This window comes from Schistocerca americana, chromosome 1, assembly GCF_021461395.2.
Source record: "Schistocerca americana isolate TAMUIC-IGC-003095 chromosome 1, iqSchAmer2.1, whole genome shotgun sequence".
Classification (NCBI taxonomy): Eukaryota; Metazoa; Arthropoda; class Insecta; order Orthoptera; family Acrididae; genus Schistocerca; species Schistocerca americana.
In genome coordinates, this window is record NC_060119.1 from 597254273 (window position 1) to 597279488 (window position 25216).

Below are 25216 nucleotides of genomic sequence, written 5' to 3' on the forward strand. Positions count from 1 at the left end.
TAGTCCCTGCAAACTCCACTAGACAGTATTTGTCTCTCTCCCCACCCATACACAACTATCCCTTCCTCTTCCCCTTCCCCTTCCCCACCACCTCCAGACTGCTGCTTACATCCCACGTGACGTTGCATTCCAGTGTGTGTGTGTGTGTGTGTGTGTGTGTGTGTGTTTTTATTGACGAAGGCTGTGGCCGAAAGCTATATGTGAGTTTCTTGATTGTGCCTGGTTGCCACGTGATGTGTCTTCTTTATTATAAGTAGCAATCTGTCTTTTCCTACGTTGTTAACATTCCTACCTGGAGTTTCCACTGTTTAGTTTTTGCACACCTATGAATATATACATAAATACACTTCTCTATTTGGCTTGTGCACTTTGATATATGCATATACTAGGTAGACAATGGAACTTTCATTGTGAAGATGTACTTGGTTTTCCCTACACATATACTTGAAAATGGTTGAAATGGCTCTGAGCACTATGGGAATCAACATCTGAGGTCATCAGTCCCCTAGAACTTTGAACTACTTAAACCTAGCTAACCCAAGGACATCACACACATCCATGCCCGAGGCAGGATTCGAACCTGCAACCATAGCGGTCGCACAGTTCCAGACTGAAGTGCCTAGAACCACTCGGCCAGACCGGCCGGCCTACACATATACTGCTCTTATAATATTTATACTGGCTATAATTATGCCATGTTACGAAGGGAAGGTTTTGCTTATACTATGTCATGGACACATACCTATATCTTTTGTCTACTGAAAGTTTATGATTTATGGACTAACTGTACTCTGCCATGTGTGTGGCAAACTACTTGGTGCAACCATTTGAGACTTCAACACTTCTTACTTCAATGTTACACAGTATTAGATCAGCAATCAGAAAGAGAGTCTTACTGCATTTGTTTTGATAAGACATGTATTTTCAAATATTTTGGTCCACATACCTAGACAATTAGTTATTTACAACTGAGAAAACTTTAAGTTCAATATATGGAGGGGATTTTACATACACGCCTTGAACACACAGTTACTTATGAGTGGAAGATTTATTTAGGTATGCTGAGCACAGTGATACACTGATGATTATGGATATTGACATCTCGGATATTCGGGAATCCAGCCGGATGTTCTCATCGTTCTCGCACGATATTTCAACAGCGTGCCTCGCTGTCTTCTTCAGGTGCTACCTGAGACTGGTCCTTGGGTCGATCGAGTCCAGTATTTATGCCTGAGAGGAGCTGGGCATTCCCTAATCGGTCCGCGCCGGGTCGAGTGTTCCATCTGTGGTCCGCGCCCGCCAGACTCTGCTTCAATGGACCCCTCCAGTCGCAGATGTTCCGACTGCCGTCGGCACCCGTTCTGGCAGTCCTCAACAGATGTGGTTATCATCTGAGGTGTGTCAGACCCGGTCTGACATGTTGGGTACTCTATCTCCTGACTGTTACTATGATTTCCACTTCTGTTTCGTGCTGGGCACTCCCTAATCAGTCCACGCCGCGTCGTGTGTTCCGTCCGAGGTCCACGCCCGCCAGACGTGGCTACATTGTCCCTCTCTGGTCGCTGGTGTTCCCTCTGCCGTCCGCGCCCAGCCTGGCCGTCTTCTGAAGTCGAGTTCATGATCTGGGGTGTATCAGATCTGGTCTCCAATGTCAGACACCTTGTCTCACGGCTGTTCTCTCGGTCTCCACTTCTATTTCTTGTAGAATCCCGGAGTGTCCTGCGTTGAGTTTTCACAAGCTCAAGCGCTGGATTCCAGGCAGTGCTGATTTGATATCCCGAGTCACGATTGATTAGATTGTCTGTGACCTTAATCTCAACGGCTTCTTTAATGACACTGTCCCAAAATCTTGAGGTCTGTGTCACAATCTTGGTGTCATTGTAATCCATTGAATGACCAAGTTCCAGACAATGCTCTGCTATGGCTGATTTAGTTGCCTACCCGAGTCTGGTATGTCTCTGGTGTTCTTTACACCTGATGTTCACAGTTCTTGTGGTCTGGCCAATGTATGACATCCCACACTGGCATGGTATGTTGTAAATACCTGGCTTGCGTAGCCCCAGGCCATCTTTTACATTCCCCAGCATAGCCCCAATTTTGGTGGGTGGGCAAAATATGCTCTTGATGTCATATTTCTGGAGAATCCTGCTGATCTTGGCAGAGATAGGTCCGGCATATGGCAGGTATGCCATCTTCTTTGTCTCTTCTGGTTCTTCTTCTTGATCCTTTGGCCGGTTAGGAGGTTGAAGTGACTCCTGGATATCTCTAGAGGAGTGCCCATTCCTGCTGAACACTGATTGTAAGTGTTCTATTTCTGTGGCCAGACTATCAGGATCTGACAGAGTTTGTGCTCTGTGGACCAGTGTTTTGAGCACTCCATTCTTCTGTGCCGGATGGTGGCAACTGCTGGCTTGTAGGTATAAGTCAACGTGCGTAGGTTTGCGGTACACACTGTGTCCAAATGTGCCATCTGCCTTTCTCTTCACCAGAACATCCAAGAATGGAAGTAGTCCATCCTTCTGCATTTCCATTGTGAACTGAATGTTCGGATGGCAAGAGTTCAGATGTAGCAGGAACTCATCTAACTTCTCTCTACCATGGGGCCAGATGACAAAGGTATCATCCACATACCGAAAAAAGAACTTGGGCTGATATGTGGCTGAAGAGAGTGGCTCCTCTTCAAACCTTTCCATAAATAGGTTGGCCACCACTGGTGATAGAGGGCTGCCCATAGCCCCATATAGGAAGTACGTCGAGGTGAGTACATGCCTGAATTGATCAAGGAGAGCCCCATCAAACTTCTCTCCAATAAGCTCAAGTGACTCCTTCAGTGGTACCCGCGTGAAGAGAGACACCACATCAAAACTAACCATGATGTCTGTGTCTGTGATGTGTTGCTGGCCCAGTCGTTGCAGGAAATCCTCTGAGTTCCGGATGTGATGTGCACATTTACCCACATGTGGTGTTAACATCATCTTCAGGTATTTCACAGTAGGGTAAGTTGCTGCGCCAATATTGCTGACAATAGGTCGCAGTGGAACCCCATCCTTATGAACCTTGGAGAGTCCATAAAGTCTAGGTGGTGCTGGCGCTTTGGGACGCAGCTTCTTGATGACTTGTTCAGGCAGGCCCGTCTCCTTCAACAGAGCCCTGGTCTTTTTGTCCACTTTCTATGTAGGGTCGCTTGCTATTGACCTGTATGCAGGATCCTCCAGAAGTTGTTGCACATTTCTGTCATATTCTGTTTTCTTTAGGATGACTGTGGAGTTCCCCTTGTCTGTGGGCAACACCACAATTCTGTCATCCTCCCGGAGACGCATCAGTGCCACACTTTCATCACCTGAAATGTTGGATTTGGGTGACTTGGTCTTGGTGAGCGCCCTGCAGGTCTCTCTTCGGATCTCTTTGGCCACACTAGAAGGTAGCGTGTTGGCCACTTGCTCAACTGCACTGATGAAGGCTGTGACAGGCACGTTTCCAGGGGTCACTGCGAAATTGAGGCCCTTGCTAAGTACTTTTAAGGTGGTCTCATCGAGCTGCTTGTCACTTAGATTGACCACCGTGCATGTATCCCCAGTCTGTTGCGCCTTGTTGTTGAGGCGCGCTAGAGACCAGGAGGCACCGTCAACCTGGTCCCAGTCCTGAGTGGTCAAGGAGGCTGCTATAGTTAGGTGAAGATACAGCAACTCCCTGGACACAGTGTGTACCGCAAACCTACGCACACTGACTTATACCTACAAGCCAGCAGTTGCCACCATCCGGCACAGAAGAATGGAGTGCTCAAAACACTGGTCCACAGAGCACAAACTCTGTCAGATCCTAATAGTCTGGCCACAGAAATAGAACACTTACAATCAGTGTTCAGCAGGAATGGGTACTACTCTAGAGATATCCAAAAGGCACTTCAACCTCCTAACCGGCCAAAGGATCAAGAAGAAGAACCAGAAGACGCAAAGAAGATGGCATACCTGCCATATGCCGGACCTATCTCTGCCAAGATCAGCAGGATTCTCCAGAAATATGACATCAAGAGCATATTTTGCCCACCCACCAAAATTGGGGCTATGCTGGGGAATGTAAAAGATGACCTGGGGCTACGCAAGCCAGGTATTTACAACATACCATGCCAGTGTGGGATGTTATACATTGGCCAGACCACCAGAACTGTGAACACCAGGTGTAAAGAACACCAGAGACATACCAGACTCGGGTAGGCAACTAAATCAGCCATAGCAGAGCATTGTCTGGAACTTGGTCATTCAATGGATTACAATGACACCAAGATTGTGACACAGACCTCAAGATTTTGGGACACTGTCATTAAAGAAGCCATTGAGATTAAGGTCACAGACAATCTAATCAACCGTGACTCGGGATACCAAATCAGCACTGCCTGGAATCCAGCGCTTGAGCTTGTGAAAACTCAACGCAGGACACTCCGGGATTCTACAAGACATAGATGTGGAGACCGAGAGAACAGCCGTGAGACAAGGTGTCTGACATTGGAGACCAGATCTGGATTCCTGAATATCCAAGATCATGAACTCGACTTCAGAAGACGGCCAGGCTGGGCGCGGACGGCAGAGGGAACACCAGCGATCAGAGAGGGACAATATAGCCGCGTCTGGTGGGCACGGGCCTCAGACGGAACACACGACGTGGCGTGGACTGATTAGGGAGTGCCCAGCACGAAACAGAAGTGGAAATCATAGTAACTCAGGAGATAGAGTACCCAACATCTCAGACCGGGTCTTGACACACCGCAGATGATAACCACATCCGTTGAGGACTGCCAGAACGGGCGCCGACGGCAGTTGGAACATCTGCGATTGGAGGGGTCCGTTGAAGCTGAATATGGCGGGTGCGGACCACAGATGGAACACTCGACCCGGCGCAGACCGATTAGGAAACGCCCAGCTCCTCCCAGGCATAAATACTGGACTCGATCGACCCAAGGACCAGTCTCAGGTAGCACCTGAAGAAGACAGCGAGGCACGCTGTTGAAATATCGTGCGAGAACGACGCAAACATCCGGCTGGATTCCCAAATATCCAAGATGTCAACAGATCGCCGGGAAAACATGAAGAATTACATTATGGATATTGTTCATTACACTAAGCTATGATACTTTGATAATAAGGAGAAGATATTGCTATTTGTTTGTTCAGATCACTACTGCATCCAGTTTTTGTATTGTCATGTAAGATGCTTGATGAATAGATACACATACAGATGAAGAATGATGACAAGTATTGAAAGTATTTTACATTTTGGTTTTGAGGTTATGAATTATTGTTTATGGCATTAACACACAGGAGAGATAATGATAATGGATCTGTGAAGTAGTCTGCTGCACTCGGAGAGACATTAGTGACCAATCATATCACTGCACTACTTTGTACTCAACACTGCATTTTGTTGCCGCAGAAACATAGAGACAGCAAATGTAGGCTCTCTTTGTTTTTCACTCATGCTTTTGAAACGTTTCTGGACGAATGGAGAGAAGGACAGGTTTACATATGGTTTTAGTTTGAAGTTTGAGCTTTTATTGATTATACAATCATGCAGCTACATCACCAATGTAGTCAACATCACCACAGTTAGTAGTAGGCATCATTACCAAAAAATGTACATGTAAGAGGTAATAGTTACTTCTGTTTATATGTACATGCTTGAATTTGAGATTTATGAAATGACTGTTCATTGCCAGACACATGACGTACACATCAACATTACTGTGTACTAACAGGAGTTTTACTTAGGTTTAGGTATGACAATTGTTGAATTCCAATTTATCAGTTATATTTGAAACGTGCACTAGCACAAATTGTTAGAACACTACTGATTTACATTACTTATTTTGTATATAAAACTGATATTTGACATCTTATGTGATTGTACAAACAGAGGGAATTTTTATTTGAAACCTGTTTACTTACACATACCGTATGACTGAGATTGAGATCATTCTAGAAGGAATATGCACTATTGATGATTTGCTACATATTGGAAGGAGAGAAATGTTATTTTACTTGAAATGTCCTGTCATAGGAAGGAAGGGAACTTATACTGATATGATCTGTGCAGGAAGAAAAGATGTATTTGGAATGTAAATAATCTACAATGGGCAAATTTTGATAGCTATTATATGTGCTTTTAGCAAATGGGAATATGCTTATGGCTGATTGCCTGAGATTAGACTACACAGAGAGAAATGATTTGCTGATAATTCATGAAATGTATTTGCAGCTGCGAATATGGACTACCATCAGTTGTATAATGGAATGACAACAATTAAAATTTGTGCTGGACCGGGACGCAAACCAAGATTACCCACTTATCACAAGCAGTCACCTTATATTAGGCTCTCTGAGTATAACCCACGACCAGACTCAAACTTCTACATGTCATCAACCAAGTGTCTACAACCTGTACTTGTATATTCATTACGTATATTCCCGCAAGGGGGAGACATCTTAATTGCAAGTCGCTTGCAGGGTGTTGGCGGATAAATACGATATTGCATTGCCTGTTGTTCTAAAGTATGATTCAATACTCCTAGGAACAGGCATGCTTGCTTCCCTAATAATAGAGAGCACGGAGGCAATTGTTTCACTAGTACAGCTACATTCACTTTTAATCTCCATGTATGGTGGGACTTAGAATGTACTTGATGGTTGACTGTTAGAGTGCTGACACCTAAGTTTTCAGATTATCTGGGTATCCCGTTACGCTGGCCAATGGTGCAATGTATATAGGGATTGTATCAACTACTCTCACGCCAACTACAGCCTGAAGATGGCATATTGAAGGGCAGAAACTGGTTGCAACAAAATAAATAAAATCATAAGGATGGCTGCAGGCGTTTTATTTTCTCACAATAGTAAATGGCCATCATTCCAAAGACCTCCAGCCAAAGGAATGGATATACAAAAACTTTTATAACTACTGCGTTTACAGACTAGTGATAACTGCTGCAAGAACATGAGCATTGGGTTCCGAGTCAAGGCAGCTTTAAGGGGAAATTCTGACAAGCTATAACGTTATATGTTGAGTGAAGGAAGAATCTGAAAGTTCATTGACAGTCTTACAAATAAATTTAAAAACAATTAAAATAATAACTGTCTATACATACCAGACAATGTCAAGTTCTTCAATCTTGACTCCAGTTTTTCGTGGTCTTTAGATTCAATATCTTCATCATCACTGATTTCTGGTTCAAATGAAAGACTCAGGTTCCCCTTTGTGACATGCGGAGGAGATGCCTGCTCTGACCCTGACTGGTCTAACTGCAGCAGCTGAGCAAGTTCAGCTTCCAATTCATCTTCTGATTCAGCACCACCATCAACAGTTTGTCCCAGCGCCGCTTCAACTTCTTTCTGGACATCTAGCATCTGAAATAATTTTTAATAAATTTATCACTTTCGCTCAGTCACTAAAAAATACCTAATGCATTTCTGATATAAGTAGTGAATAAAATGAAATAAATTTTGAAATGAAACTTTACTTTCCTCAAGCACATTCCTAAGAATCTCTTAGTGAGTTTTAGCACAGCAAAAGAGATATAGTAGAGTTATTGTAGAAACAACTCTTAGGATATTACTATGTACTTTTTCTTCCTGTCTTTTCTCTTAGAGATGCACTAAAATCATTGTCGAATTTATAAAGTAGGAGATAGGTAACCAAAAACATAGCTTATTCCACTTGAAAAGTATCAAGCCGATATCTGAGATTTTTGCACCATTCAACGAGTTTTATGCTCCATTCAACAAATTAATCAGCATTAGTAGAATGTAAATTTTTCAGTTCATTATATGCTGTAGAAAGATGTGGAACACTAGTGCACAGTCTGGTGGTTTGGACTGTATACCACCATCTCTCCTCCCTTACAGTCTGACACTGGAAACACTTTCCACTGTGAAGATTAAGACAAGTTGTATGGTGGCGAAGTGCCACTATATATTCACAAGTTAATACACTGAAGACAGAAGAAGCTCTGTTCACAAATTTCTAAAACAAATTCCTACTCTCCCTAAATCTATCACTGCTATCTTTCACAAAACTGAACTGCTGTTAGTTTAGTAATGCGTTAATTTGCAGACTTTGCCAAATTAGTATATAATGAAGAAATATTATGTTCTTATAGCTCTGCGGAAATTTCCAGCTCTTTACATCTAGTCTGGACACCAGCCGGAGACAAACATACAACAACGCTAACAAAGCTCATGATTTCTATACTGGTGAAAGTTATGAACCTGTTACCAATATGGTCAAATTTTCAACTGATGTGGAGTCCTAATGACTGTTTTTGTCCCCTTCAACCATATCTCAAAGTATGTGTTTTTGACAGTTCTATCTGCACTTTGGAACTAATCTTGTGTTTCAAATTTTTGTCCAATAAACTACGCACCTAATTCATATTGTTCTGTATCCAGACTACAGAAAATGCTGCTACTACTCACAAGATAAGAAAACTCACAAGAACTCGGTGCAATACACTCACAAAAATAACATGCACTTTATCAAGCAAACACCACTAACAAGCAAGGGACTTGTTAACAACTGAAAGAAGTGACAATGTTTTGCACCTTATTTCGTCTAAGCCCTTGTGAAACCCTCACTCAGTGGTGGCACATTACGTATTGCAGTGCATTGTAGCAAGACATTTACAAACTTACCTCAACACTACAACATTAATATTAAACATCAATTAATGGTGCATAGAGGAGTTATAGGGGCATGGATCTGAGTGTGAAGGTTCAGCCACTCTGCTGATTCTCCTTCATTGTAAGCAGCAGAACATGAACTCCATGAGGAGGTTTGTATGACCCTATAAGGCTGAATTAACTGACCTTTTGGAAGCTCTTCCCTTGAAGGTTAAAGTAACCTATGGCGTGCCACAGGGGAGTGTTATGGAACCATTGCTTTTCACAATATATATAAATGACCTAGTAGATGGTGTCGGAAGTTCCATGCGGCTTTTCGCGGATGATGCTGTAGTATACAGAGAAGTTGCAGCATTAGAAAATTGTAGCGAAATGCAGGAAGATCTGCAGCGGATAGGCACTTGGTGCAGGGAGTGGCAACTGTCCCTTAACATAGACTAATGTAATGTATTGCGAATACATAGAAAGAAGGATCCTTTATTGTATGATTATATGATAGCAGAACAAACACTGCTAGCAGTTACTTCTGTAAAATATCTGGGAGTATGCGTGCGGAACGATTTGAAGTGGAATGATCATATAAAATTAATTGTTGGTAAGGCGGGTACCAGGTTGAGATTCATTGGGAGAGTGCTTAGAAAATGTAGTCCATCAACAAAGCAGGTAGCTTACAAAACACTCGTTCGACCTATACTTGAGTATTGCTCATCAGTGTGGGATCCGTACCAGATCGGGTTGACGGAGGAGATAGAGAAGATCCAAAGAAGAGCGGCGCGTTTCGTCACAGGGTTATTTGGTAACCGCGATAGCGTTACGGAGTTGTTTAATAAACTCAAGTGGCAGACTCTGCAAGAGAGGCGCGCGCTCTGCATCGCGGTGTAGCTTGCTCGCCAGGTTTCGAGAGGGTGCGTGTCTGGATGAGGTATCGAATATATTGCTTCCCCCTACTTATACCTCCCGAGGAGATCACGAATGTAAAATTAGAGAGATTAGAGCGCGCACGGAGGCTTTCAGACAGTTGTTCTTCCCGCGAACCATACGCGACCGGAACAGGAAAGGGAGGTAATGACAGTGGCATGTAAAGTGCCCTCCGCCACACACCGTTGGGTGGCTTGCGGAGTATAAATGTAGATGTAGATGTAGATGTAGAAGGTATGGAGAACACCTCAGAGAAAACAGACGTACTACAATGTAAATGCTCAAGATAAATGAAGATGTAAATCTTAGATCATAAGTAAAGTTTGATATGGTTGGATCTATTGATTGATGTAAAAAAAAAAACCACACACACACACACACACACACACACACACACACACACACACACACACACACACAGAATTTGGCACCTTACTGAAGCATGAGAAAACTGTGGTTCTGGAAAGAAGGGTTTCGGTAAAGTTTTTTGGAATTATTTGGAAGAAACACTTTGTTACCAGGCAACTCAAGAATCAACACTGGAAATTATATGAGGGAGCACTCACTGTGTAGTGTCCCAAAAAGCTATCTACCAATAACGAGTTAGTAACACTGTAGATAATAAGAAGAAATTTTCACAACCAGACAACTGTTGTGAGTATTTATGAATCATTCAAATGACACGCATGTATGTATCAGTTACAACACAGACGAGTTAGTGGTGGGTCTGGTGAGGAAGAGTAGCACGGGATAGCAACACGTTGATTGCACGACTGCAGTTCAACTTGAAACACCGCCTACGGTGGTGCAAGTTTTTATACCACATCACGTCAGCTGCTCATAGCCAGCACAGCAGCTGCCTGCCACAACTTCTCAACATGACACACTAGCTTCATCTGTGCAGTCGACGGCAGCATCCCAAGTTTGCTGTTCTAAGCGTAGGGTGAGCTGTGATTCAGCACTTTTCTTTTAGTCTATTGTGGTATGTACCAGAGCTTACAGGATTAGTTACCAACATATGTGGGAGAAGAAACTCAGTGAACATCTAGTTTAGCTAATTAGTTGGGAATTTATTTAGTAGTGTATGCCTCTGTGGGCTAGAAAAATAGCAGCTGAGGCACTGGAAAGCTTTAAGTCATTTGTGGAACAGAACAGTAAAGCTATTGAGGAGAAGAATAAAGCATTTAACAAGAAATTATAAGACATGTTAAGATGCTCACAGGAAGCTCTTAAAACTGAACTGGGAGTTACCATTAAGGCTCAAGGAGATGCTACTCTTAAGAAGTTAGAAGAAAGGAAGAAAGTATCTACTAAAAGTTAGAGGTTACAACTACCGAGTTGGCAGTGATTAAATCACAAGCAGAAGCACTTGCACAGTAGTTAATGTCTACAATTAACATAGAGGGTAATAAAATTACTGCTTTGGAGAACGAATCAAATGATCTGCCTAGTAAAATACAAATGGATATTAAAAGTGCGCACACAGCCATGGCATAGTGCAGCCAGGAACTAGGTTAACAGGAAGAGGAATATTTTCTATGGTGCAAAAGTAGATAAACTGAATATTTCTATGCTTAGACCTATACCATTTGTGCAAAACCAGTCAGTTACTTTCATAAAAACATCATTTACTATTTTCTGTCTTGATGCTTCATTGCTCGTCTTCACAAAAATGCTTGTATAATCTGCAAAGATGACTAATTCTGTCTCATAATTTAAATGAAATGGCACGTCATTAATATAAAGCAAGAATATTAGTTGGCCAATGATTGAAGCCTATGGGACTCGCACTGTAATTTCTCAACATATAAGTAATGTGCAGTTCCTCTTTGTATTATTTGAACAGCCTAAGGTTATTTCCTGCATCTATTTTCTAAAATAAAAAGTAAACCAGAAATTTGCTGAACTGCGTATTCAATAAAAACTTAACTTAACTAATGTAATATTGTGACTGACACAAGGAAATGGTTTTGCTAAGTCACGGTGTAAGGAGTGGCTTTGGATGGTAATTACTGACATCTGTAGAGTCACCCATTATACGAACTTTGACTTTTTGGAGTCATGATGACCTCCTTTATTTTAGATGGGAATGTAGCATTAATTTTTATTACCTAATGTTCTCTGTATTGCTGCTTCTGTGTACTACTTTGCTTTCTCTTTGCACCTATTTCCTCACCTCCTATTTTTTTAAATTAATTATTAAAATATCTGCTACACATGAACTGTCTTTTATGATGTCCACACTCTCTTTAATAGTAATAGTGTCATCATCTATGGTGTCTTTCCCTGTCTCTCCTTTTTTCAATATTCCTTACCAATTTTATTTTATTATGTGAGCTGCCAGTTTCTGACAAGACGTGCATCCCTCCTGGAATATTTTACAGCTTTTCATAGTATATTAAAGTACTGTTTACAATAAGAGCATATTTCTGGGTCATTATGTGTTCTGACTATTTTGTACAAATCCTTTTGCATTCTGAAGAGGCTCTGATATCCACTGGGTATCCAAGGTTTCTTTAATGACATGCCATTATTATATTTAATTCTCTTTTTAGGAAAATCACTTTGACAATGGATATGAATTCATTAACAAATATGCTGAATTTAGAGTCGGCATTCGGTTTATTGTAAACTTCAGCCCAGTCAATATTTCTTAATCTTTGTTTAAAATCTTTGGTAGTTTTGTCATTAATTAGCCTCACTGTATTAGAGTTTTCCAAACCGTATGCAGAGCTAATGTGTCTAATATGACTACATATTCAGCCAAAAGCCCATTTAACATTGGGTAGGTAGTAGTTTCTTTAACTACTGCTTGTTGAATTAGCAGATTTTTAAGCAGATCAGGTAGGGAAATGACTGATATCAAATTATAAATGGATGAAAGCACCTCTCAATAGCTTAATTTACATTAGAAATTAAGAGTCCCTTCCTTCTGACAGAAAGTACAATTAATCAAAATTTTTCATGAAAATTTCCTCTTTATGCAATGGAGATGTGTTTACTGCAAAATCACACATATTACATTTCCCAATATAAATTCACAAGCATGTGCTCTGACATACAGATCTATACAGAATGAAATTATTTCTAAATTTTTATATTCACACCCTTTTTTATGAATGGGTGGCTCCTCTTTTGTCCATACTTGCTCTATATGAATATGCAGCTCACTTACAACATGCCTTTCTATCATTGCAGTTATATAATTCAGATGGACAAATGACATCAATTTCTTTCCAACACAGTGAACTTGAAAACAAATCAACAACTCAAATTACTTCATTTTTTACTCCCCTAATATTTTGATCAAGGAAGCTGATTTCACCTCTCTATTATTATTAGGTGACTTTTCTTTAATGCTGTCTGTCTGAATTCAGTATTTGTCCTAGTGTTGATGTTCTACACCATAGTGATACACAATTAAACACCAAGAATGAAAGTGGAGCACACAATTAGGACAAGAGCAGTACTATGTGCAATAATAAAATGGCCTTCTCCATGAATCAATATCAAAGCTACAATAATAATTTTCTTTCTCTTGGGAAATTTCTAGGGAAGAATATTTAAAGAGTATTATTATATATACCTAGATATTCTTAAATAATCCTCAGCTTTCATCTACTTTCACTGACTGGGCAAGGACTTGCATTTGAGTTCTACAACAGCAAAAAGAAATATTGAAAAAATATGTCAACTTAAAGCGTTTTAAATATCAAGAAGGATATTAAGTGGGGAGAAGATGAAATAGTTCTGCTTGTATTAGGTAAACCCGCCTTTTTCACATTCTTCCCATTAACAAGTCAAACACTGCACTGCATTTTACATGTACTCCTAACAGACCTCGACAATGAACAGCTACACTTCTTGTTTGTTAAGAAAAGGTCACAGTGTACATGGGCAGTGGAGGAAGAGGTAAAGAAAAGAGTCAGGTGTCTGACTGAACTATCACTAGGAGCTAGTCAATCAGGAATGCCTACGAAATTTACTTTTTTTGTCTTGAATTATTCATCTCCTCCTCCACCCAAGGACTTCATTCAGAAAGCTGAAGGAAAGTATATTAAAGTCTACTCTGCTACAAGGTTACCAAAAATCTTTTTCTTTTTCATTTGCTATTTACAAATCCTATTAACTTTTGAAGGTCATCAAACTGCACAATCTGCTGTCATCATTTCACTTAGAGTTTAGTAACACAAAATATATGAATGCTATATCTGAAAGCATGACCAGTCCATGAAAGTGAAGAGATATTATACTCACATTATTAAAAGAAAAACATCTCCAATTGAGCAATACACAATACATACCTCTTCAATCTCAGACATTGTGTCCGCCACATTGTCTTCTGATAGACCAGATTCCTTGAATCTCATTTTCAAAGCAGTCAATCCTATCTTGTATGACTCCAACACCTTTATAATTAATGATACAGAGTTAGGAACAAGTACAGTATATCTACAACAAAGATACAATAATACAGTAAAGTGCTTGATAAGTTTGCTTCAACTTAAAATCTTCAGTTTTTACTATAGAGTACTGAGGTATAATGATGGTCAGCTGAAGGCAACATGATCCGAATAACGTACACTGTACATCATTGTGTATATGCAGTGAATTAAATCAAATATAAAATTGTGCTCAAAATAGTTGAAGATTCTACAGCAGTAAAAGCATTCTTTCTGAAAAAGTTTGTAATGACGTCCACACGTGGTACTCTTAGTGTGACCAGAACAACAGAATTCTGCTTTGATATGGCAAAAAGAGGTAATTGTTGAGATATAAAGACCAACTGCTCAGACCTTTGAAATACACACATAAAAATTTCACACACTTTGAAGGCTTACATGCGGTAAATATTGTCACATAATAACACCAGAACTAAAATAATGTGAAATTTTATCTGAAATATTTCCTACAAACAGTTTCAACTGCTAATGCCTCACCTGAAGTCAATGCCTTATTACACATAAAATTACTCACCAATGGGCAATGATGATGAACTTATACACAAATCACAGACTTTTTTGTTGCAAAAAGTATATATAATGTGAAATGGCAAACATTTTAAAAAATATACCTAATATGTCATAAAAGTGAACCGAGAAAATTTTAAGGGCTTGTATTCAAAATTTTTAAGGGCTTGTATTCCAGACAGAATCTACATCTATTCTTCATGCTACACATAATACTCCCCAACAGACTTTGATGACTATTAGACTAGTAAATATAATAACTTCACAGAATCTAAGAAACAGTCATTCCTCTTCCCCCCCCCCCCCCCCCCCCCCCCCAAATTACTAGAAAGGAAAGAAACTTTAAAGTATCAAACAGAAAGTGCCCTCTACTACATACTTTACAGTGATTTGCGGAGTACAGATGAGGATTCTCTGTTGTTATTTCATCAAACTGGAGTATGAAGAAATTTGTCAGCGACTAAACAAGACAGACACTAATACTGAGAGACACAGTAATGAAGTGCTTCTAACTCTGCCTAGTCCATTTAATTTCTTTTTAAATTTATATATTTATTACTGGCAATCAGTGTGCTGACTTTAGTGTTCCCTTCATTTCTTTAACATTATCCTCAAGTTGTTTCTTTTATGGAATCACTGTAATTGGTTCAGCTCTTTGTTTTTCTTGAATTTTGTCCATATTATTGCCCATTCTGTCCAATCTATATAATGCAGTGTCTTACTCTAGATAAGCAACTCACACTGGTCCATTATTCTATGGCAGGCATTACATGACGTGGAATATTTTTTCCTTTCTTGAGAAGGGGCTAGCCACTCCAAACATCTAAGACAAATTAACACCCCACAGTGAGGTCTTACTGCAACTAACTTGAGGAGATCTGTTTCCTTTGGAATAGTTTTAAAAAGATTTTACAAAAGTATGGGTATAACAAAGATGGTTCATACCTTGCTATCGGATTCAGCTTCTCTTATACGTGATAATAATTGCTGGACATTGTCAAGAATTGCAGAGTTTTTTGTTATGGATGTCTCCAGTTGATGCTTCTTTCTCAAACACATTTTTGCCTGCAAAATAATCAGTAAAATATTAAGTCTGGTCATTATTACACAATTTTATCAAAACATTAAATGTGAAGAAACAAATTATTTTTTCTTCAGGTCCACCTGGTTTGAAGTAAAACATTAGCACAGAGGGATTGAATATCAACAAAAGTCGTTAAAGCATTCCCTAAAATAACTGTGGAACTACTAACTACAATAGTCAAGCCTCAGAAGAAGGTTGTTTTTCAGATACTCTGAAGTATGCAGTCTTAGGTCCCATTTTGTTTCAGTTTTACATGCACAATCTACTGGTTAATATTAACTATCATTCAATTTCATTTCCTGATGACACATCTGTAACCATTAAAACTAATACTACTGACCAAATTCCTCAAGCTGTCATAAATATCTTACAAATATTAGATAACTGATTTTAATCTGTTTAGATCAAACCAAACAAAATTAACTAAATCCAGTTAACAAAGTTTAAAACAAAAAAGGTAAGTTAAATGATGTTCAGATCCATCACAAAAATGTAGTCTTTCAGGAAGCTAGTCGTGTAAAATTCATAGGAATACAAGTTGCTAAAAATTTATCTTGGGCTTCAAACGTACAGTATCTCAGAAATAACTACATAGCTGGGCATTCACAATGAAGATATTACACAATGCTACCATCTTGAATATCATAGCCATGTCAAATTAGCATTACAGTATGAAATTATATTTTGGGGTAGCTCAACCCATGTCTCAAATATTAACACTTCCAAAAACCATGATTAGAAATATGCACAATGTAAACTGAAGAAAACTCATTTTGCCCACTTCTCAAATATAGGAGTATCTTAAGTGTCCCCTCACTGTACATCTATGAACCGACTGTCTTTGTAAACAGTCATCCTGATTTACTTGTGGCAAATCAATTTCAACATGATTACCACTACAGGAATCAAAATAATTTGATGTAGCCCACTAGTCCTTTAAAGCTATATACTCAAACACCACATTATCCGGGTATGAACATTTATATCATAGTAAATCAATAAGAATTACCCAACATTAATTTAAAATCAGTAAAAGCAAAATTATATGGCAAACTGGTACTGCAATGTTATTATTCAATTAAAGAGTTCATGAAGGATGATCTGAAAATTTGAGCAGGAGAGAACAATACTTAGGATTAAAGTATTTTTTTAAGGATCATCAATTGTGTATCCAGGCAATATATTATATCAATGATATTTTAAGAAAATCTATAAACAAATTTGTGTGTTTTGACAAGTCTCCTGTACACTATGTAAATGACTTGAAGTTAAATGTTGGGAGACAATATACTTCTATTAATTACCTTAAGCTTAAGCAATTTATCTGCATTCATACACTGTTCTCAAATGATGCACAGTTTTAACAGAATGTTTCATTAACCACTTTACTAAGAATTAATCTCACATAGCTGAAAAGATTATATGACATCTGACAGCAAATGAAACAACTTGCAATAAGAAAGGCCTCAAGAAAACTTGTTGTTGTTGTTGTGGTCTTCAGTCCTGAGACTGGTTTGATGCAGCTCTCCATGCTACTCTATCCTGTGCAAGCTTCTTCATCTCCCAGTACCTACTGCAACCTACATCCTTCTGAATCTTGTGATATACAAAATGGTTGGCATTGAAGGAAAAGGACAAGGAACAGTGTAGCCCAATAGTTTACCAAACAAACATTACAAAATGCTTGGATGTACTTCATACACAACTGATATGTATTTATGAAGGATGAAATACATTCTTCAAAATGTGGTAAATATCACATTTTCTGCCATTTACCATGTCTTATGTTTCATTATTAGTCTTACTGGGAATTTACAATTACATTCTTTACTACTGTTCTCAAGCAGGAGATTGCAAAAATTTTATTTAACTGTTACCAGAAATTAGTCAGACATCAGTGTGCAGAGTAGTGTGCTAAATATGAATCTTTAACTTCCTCTAGATACCCAAGGGATATGTTTAAACAACCACACCACACACTAATCAACAATTATGGGTGTAAAATAAAATAAAAAAGTGCTGGTATTAGTCACAAATCTTCCACCAACAAGAAAGGCGTCACAGTAAACAGGAAATTAATTTAAATCTATAGTTTGGCTGTTTTGCTTTCATAGCCAAGTGACTTTCTCAGAGAGAAATGTAACTGAATGATAATGGCCTGGTAGTAATGCATAAGGAACTCACACAATCAGTTTTTTGCAAGAACAATGGCATCAGTAAAGATATATGCAGAGTGTATGGTAATAGTGAATATATATATAGTTCTTGCAAAACACACACACACACACACACACACACACATGGCAAAAAAGAAAAGCACTTTATGATCCAGCTACATTTTGATATAAAGGAAGTATGAGATGACAGTTTTCAGCCAATGAACTCAAATGTGGAGACAGTTTTTAATACGTGTAACTGTTAGTAGCCTTCCATAGTTCTTAGTCTCCCACGAGATTTGTGACGATCTAATCATTAAAAATTTGTTTCTGTGTGGGTCCACAGTCTCTAAATATTTAGAAATGAAAACGTGATCAGTCATAGTCTGTAGAAGCCAATTTTGATACTGTGTCATTTCCAAACACATGCGCCACATCAGCTTATGTACATCACGTTTTACACTGTGTAAATATAGATTCATTTTACACATATATGGCTACGGTCATAATACACCAAGTCACATGATAGTAGCTGCAACTACGAGTACTGCAGTACACACATGTGAATAAAAATGAGCGGTTCTGTAGGCTTTCACTATGTATGAAAACTGATGAACTGTCTTCCTGTGTTTTGATTAAATCTGAATTGACAAAGTTTAAAACTTTATGAGTTCAATGCATTTTCAGAAGCTTCTCTGATCCTTATGCTTTGTGGACAATAAATGTGCTTCAAAGACAATGAACCACTTGTTTTTAATGCGACTAGTCTTTGATGCTGTTGTGATGAATTTTCACAGTCAGCAGTTCAAATAGAAGTGATCGACAGATGGGTGTTCGGTTTTCAGACTGGCTATATGGCACACCATGACTTCTTCTTCTTCTGCACCAACCTCTTCATGTCAATGAACCACTTACACTCAAAGTCAGTGATTATTTTTTGGATATTCTTTGGCCTCTGTCTTCCCTTATAGTATTTACCCTTTACAGTTCCCTCTACTACAATGGAAGTTATCCCCTGCTGCCTTAGCACATGTCCTATTATCCTCTCTCTTCTTCTAGTCAATGTTTTCTGAATATTTCCTTCCTTGTTGATTCTATAAAGGAACTTCTCATTTCTATGACTGCCCTTTTTAGGGACGTCCATTGAACTGTTGACTGTGGTATTCATTATTTACAGTTTCAGGGAACTTCAAAAGCATATCATTATTCCTCCACATTTCTCTAGCCATTTCTTTACACAATGATTCTTGTTTTATGATTCTCTTAAATTTCAGTTTACTGGTGGTCATCACCGATCTGAGTCTATACCTGTTCATGGGTCTGCTTTACAATCCAATATCTGAGCTGTCTGTTCTAACGATAAGATTCTGTTTTATAGAGGAGAGGTCAGTGTTTTATAAAGGAGAGATCTGTGTTGTTTAAGAGAGAGGCCTTCTACAAAAATATGGAGTCATTACAGCAAACATTTTGGATTGCCTCTGAAAACCTATCATAACACATATTGGGGAATTCTCATATCAGCTGTCCCATTAATGAAACAGGATGAATAAATAAGGTTATGAAACAAGCCAGCCAGTGAAAACAGCCACACATTTAAAAGTATAAGCTAAAATCAACATTAACCAAACAGAATGTTCGTAATGCATCATAGGTTTACGCTTTATGGTTGTGGTTGTTGTTGTTGTTGTTGTTGCTGCTGCTGCTGCTGTAATTGTACCTGAAGAAGCCAGCATGGATTTTCAGCTGCCCAGTACTGCATGTTATGTAAATTTACATCACCGTCATTTGTGAACGTTGCTTTGTCGGAACAAACATAGTGGCGACTCCCAAACAACGCAGAGCAGAGCAACAAAGTTCAACACAGCTTTTGAAGTCACGTCCTCTGAGTGTTTGATGTAGTTGTTGATGATAAGGGCGGAATCTGTGTCGATGCAAGATATGAATGACACTCTTCTGGCTGATCCCATGTTTCTTGACAATATGTCTCGTGCCACCATTCATTGTATCAAAGTAGCATGTCTAACTTCTCCTTGTTGCTGTACCAGTTTGTGTGCAAGGAATTTTGAAGCAGAAATGACCTGCCGATGGACTACAGAGTTCCTGGTAGTTCTGCAGTGCAGGCCAGTAAACAAATTGGTTCAAATGGCTCTGAGCACTATGGGCCTTAACTGCTGAGGTCATCAGTCCCCTAGAACTTAGAACTACGTAAACCTAACTAACCTAAGGACATCACACACATCCATGCCCGAGGCAGGATTCGAATCTGAGACCATAGCGGACGCGCGGTTCCAGACTGTAGCACCTAGAACTGCTCGGCCACTCGGCAAGTAAACAGTTGAAAGATCTGATACGATGACATAGCCTGGTGCGACAATGTTTCCAACACAATAGCCGATTCCGACTGACTTGCCTTTCAATTTTAGAATATTTCTTTGATTCTTTTGCAGAGAATTTCAGGTCTCAACCTCAACATTAAAAAGTATACCATTCTATTTTAAACATCATACTTGCTTCAGTATCTCGATCGATACACAAGTTAAGACTCTTCATCACACACAGAAGCACATGCACCTTAGCATACTCTCGTTTGCTGAAAACCTTGTTTCGATATCTGGGACTGTTCACGAAATACAAGGGGTGTTATGTCTTAAGTGACACGCCATATATTCACGCCAGTACTGAGATTTTGCACTATAATCAGTGTTTTGTGACCATCAAATCTGGCGAAAGTGAGAGAGCATAAACAATATACATACTAACCTGATGACAGAAGGGTTGAAGGTAGGTTGCAAGAAAACACAAATAGGCATTCGTGTCACACAAAATTTAATGAGCTGAATGGTTAATCTGACTCGTCAGTTGCGAGCTTCACACTGGAGTCCTTATTTCTGGTAGATAAATATGCTGCGAAAAGTTGCCAATTAGGAAAGGGGGAGTGCACAAGTAAACTTCGCAAGTTAGTGGATACAATTTCTTAGATCTTGCTGCAAGTACCTGCCAAACTTGGCAGTTGCTAGACATTTCTCTCAAACATGTAGAAGTTTTGTGTGTTCATTAACGGTACGAAAATTGCAGTGCCGAAAATGAGAATGGTGCAAAGGCATATGGGCCGAAATATATGTTCCGTATCTGCAAATGGCCACCGTCACCCAAGGAACTGCAAAATGAATCTACTGATTACTTTGTTTCACCACCAAGGGACGTAGAATGGCAGTGCAGAAGTCTTAATTTCAGAAGATTTCTTAAATGTTAGAGTCAATATACATGACTTACATTTGTAATAAAAGTAATAAATATTGTTTGCAAGAGGCTGTCTCTTGACGATACAGCTTACTGCATTTTTGTATCCTGCTTTGCACAATAAACAAGAGGTGTTCCCAGCATGCGTACCACATTCTTGGAAAGTTTTTAATCTGAGCAAAGTCCTCTGATTTAGTTCGTTCAACTATGTTTCTTGATAAATATGTAGGCTACGCAACTCTGAACTCAAACATCTCTTTTTTTGAAACTTCCTAGCAAATTAAAACTGTATGCCAGACCAAGACTCTAACCTGTGTTTTGAGTCCCGGTCCGGCACACAGTTTTGGTCCCTCAGAAAGTTTCAAATCAGCGCTCATTCCTCTCCAGAGTGAAAATTCATTCAGGACTTATTTTAAATTTGTTTCTCATTATGATTTTTCTTTCATAATAACAATGCGACAACAGGAGCGGCTGCTCTGGTTCTAATCATGACACTCAACTTCCGTTTGCTATCACATGACGCGACTTTGTGAGAACACTTCTACAAGTAGTTGCAGCAAGTTCCTGAAATTAACTTGCCCAAGAGACTTGCTGAAGTGTTTACATTAGAACAAAGACTTTCACAAGTTCTTGCAGCAGTTACTTGCTGAAGTGACTTGCTAGTGGACATACACACTTCAAGATCGAGCCCAACCATTTCTGAAGACAATGCCGCGAGGCTGCCGAGGGGGAAGGTCTGCAAATTGCAGTCGTCGGAAAACTATAAAAGATAAGTGCGCTTTTGGAAGCAACGAAGATTGCTGTCAGCTGAGGCGGACAAATTGTTTCAGAGACAGCCGAGGACACTAAATATGAAACACGCTGCGTATTTCATATTTATCTGACGTGTGACTACTGACTCCTCTTGATTATTTTATAAATTAATTACAGTGCCTGCCACTTTCTCTCAAGTGAAAACCACGTGGCATTCGTCTAGAAAAGGTGGCATTGAGCTACAAGTTTACCGTACACATGACACTACAAGGAAACAACACAAGACATTTCAGTTCAAATGCCTACATGATTCGAAGCACATCAAAAAACTATATCTTGCACGTTGATTTGGACACAGCGGCCAGCCTTTTACCAATCCGAAACCCAAAAATAAAAAAAAGACATGCTATGTACACCGACAATTCAAAGGCACATGAAATATGACAATCCTTAGACCATAGCTAATAGTTGTGGACGTAACGGAGGGCAAAAAAACCAATAACTACGTGCTATGCAAACTGCAGCTGAATATTAGACTTTTTGTCATTTATAGCAGAAATCAAGCATTGATTTTAAGAACTGAATGGCTAGTTTTATTACTACTACAGACGTAGCAATACAATTAACCGTCTTTGCAGGCCGGAGTGACCGTGCGGTTCTAGGCGCTACAGTCTGGAACCGAGCGACCGCTACGGTCGCAGGTTCGAATCCTGCCTCGGGCATGGATGTGTGTGATGTCCTTGGGTTAGTTAGGTTTAATTAGTTCTAAGTTCTAGGCGACTGATAACCTCAGAAGTTAACTTGCATAGTGCTCAGAGCCATTTAGTTAACCGTCTTTGTCTGAAATACCCAATATTACTGCGATTCTTATCGTCTTTACGTTTTGCCACGTGAAAACTGAAACACTGTATCGATAGTTCTGCTTACATGCAACTTTCTGTTGCAGTGAATCTTTTAATTCACCACTTCCACAGGAGTAGAAGCAAAATATTAGTTTGGCACATGGAATAGTTTTCTGAGGATTCCACAACAATTTGTGTGAAATATTTAATTGTGGTGTCCAGTATAACATATTTCATTTCAAGACTTTTTTCCATGAGTTCAATCTCTTTAATAGTCGGTTGAGCTAGATTCTAGATACACTTTTGTGCATAGTTCTAGTATCGTTGTAGCCATTTTCGTTCTCCTCGCTATTACAAAATATGAGCGGCACCACCGCAACTTTAAGATTCTCACTTCTGCGATGGATTTTGCTAGGCATTACTTCAGCATTATTATTGCGATGTAGCTATGTGGAATGCATTCTAAGGCGATGAAAGTTCTGCACTAAATAAAAGCCATAGATAAAAAAGTGGTCGCCACGAAATTACACACACCTCAATATCATACCCGCTGCCTGCAGTCCGCCGGCTGTGATTCGCCCGTCTCATAGCTTTGTCTTCCCATGTACACAGTTAACACTGAAAAACGTTAGTGACAGCTGAGTGTTCTGTATTACTGTGCGATATCGTGTGTTCACGTGTGGTTGCAGGCTTCCGTGGAGCGGTGCATTGGGGTGTGTTTGGTAGTGAGCGAAAAGCAGGAGCAAGGGCCTACGTGTAGTGCGACTCCGATCGGTGTGCGCAAAGGGCGAAAAGTCATTCGAAAATAGTCTAAAATTGTGTATCGAATCTACTGAAGATTTTTTACTATCTGGTCGACAGTGAAAACGCCAGGAATAACATAAATTTTGCGCAAGTACATAAAACGACAACAAAACCTTGTGGTATGTCCGAATCGGCTGTATTCCGTATTAACAGTGCAGTAACATCGGCAGAATCTCAAGTGACCACGTATGTTGATTCTCCAAGAAAGGAATGTACAGTAAATGAAAAGCAAAATTACGGAATTTGACGATTTTAACGAAAAGTTAGCACGCAGAACTGTACTTCGACACTATGACACGGGAAAGTATCCGACGGCTAGAGAAATAGAGTTATTTTCGTGAAAAAATTAATTACTCTGGCTCAGAGACCGTTCTTTGTCTTCTCCGCACAACTGATTTTTGATTCAGGAAGTATAATGACGGACCAAAACTTTTAATGGAATGCAGAAACATTGCAGTAGCAAAAATGAATTTTTGTGTAAAGTGCACTTACTGTGTGCTGAGGACAATAGTGCTGTAGTATGCTTCGATAAAAGTTGGGTTTCATAAAACCACACGCAAAAATATATTTTGCTCGATTTCAATGGATATACTGGCCTGGAAGTGCCTACAGTTATTTTTGTATAGCGTATACCGGCGATCTGTGTGATGGGTACAGTGACGGAGGGTCAGAAAGGGTTGCATAGAAATTTTCGGGCAGTAGGGAATAAATGAGCCTGGCGGCGGCGTAGAAGCTCTCGCGCGCTGCCGCGCAGTCTCTGGTAAATAAAATGCGTTCACACATGACACGGAACAATAATTAGTCTCATATGTCGCCAGAGTTAATTTCGTAATTTTCTTCACAAGTTTCTCGCTGGAAGTTCAACAGATCGCAAATTCATCAGCGACTACGTGTTTCGTTGCACAGGCGGAACAGTTTCACACCTCTTACGGATCTTATTTTTTAATCTCTGAATACTTTTATATGGTTTCAAGACAAAATATATATTACATTCATCTATAAAATTTGAGAAGGTCCATATATTATTTTCAGCCCAAATATGTGAATGGTTCTATTTTTTCGACAGGCTGAAGTAAAAAAAAATATTTTTTTCAAAATCTGTTGTAACTTTTTTTGCTAGCGGCTGGCAAGAATTTCCCTTTGAAAAGTACTCCATGATATTCTACACGAAAAATGGATATGTCTAGTACTTCGTTCGGAATTTTTACTAACATCTGAGATGACCTTGAGGTACCTACTTGCGTGACGGCCACTATATTAACTACAAGTAAATTATTTACTTCTTATCACTGGACTGCTTCCGAAAGAAAAGCAATTATGATTGAAATAAAGGTGATTAACTTAAAATATAAAGTGCTGAGTTTCGTAATATTATCTGGCGAAAGGGGACTAGACTTTCAGAGTCGATATTCAGGCTGTTTTATATTTCGTTGTTCTAGGAATCTGCTGCACGTGTCGATTTTAAAGATTCAAATTATTCAGTTTAACGCCAACAATAAACAGAAAGTTTATCCAATGCTGAAAGCCTGCAGATAAGACGGGAGCTCTTATCGTACTGAATATTAAAACTCGAAATTAAAGTACTATTACAACTACTCTCGTAGCAGTCATGTATTTACAATAATTCCTGGAAAGCGCTATTATACCGTTCCATGTAATGTCCGAGTCGTTTTATGAATTTTGCTTAATCGAACACATACACTAAAACAATATCAAGACAGGAAGCTTAACATATTAGAAAACGTTGATTACAGATAAAACTCCTGCAGGAAGTTAAACATTA

General features: G+C 39.3%; 1 protein-coding gene across 1 annotated transcript in view; it reads right to left on the reverse strand.

The window, feature by feature from the left end:
* LOC124606989 (charged multivesicular body protein 7) overlaps positions 1-25216 on the reverse strand; it is a 223538-nt gene that overhangs the window by 39476 nt on the left and 158846 nt on the right. Inside the window, exons 4-6 of the mRNA XM_047139132.1 lie at positions 15500-15619; positions 13889-13993; positions 7136-7394 (exon numbers count right to left, since the gene is read on the reverse strand). Of these exons, the coding sequence (XP_046995088.1) occupies positions 7136-7394; positions 13889-13993; positions 15500-15619 (484 nt within the window). The remainder of the gene's footprint in view (positions 1-7135; positions 7395-13888; positions 13994-15499; positions 15620-25216) is intronic.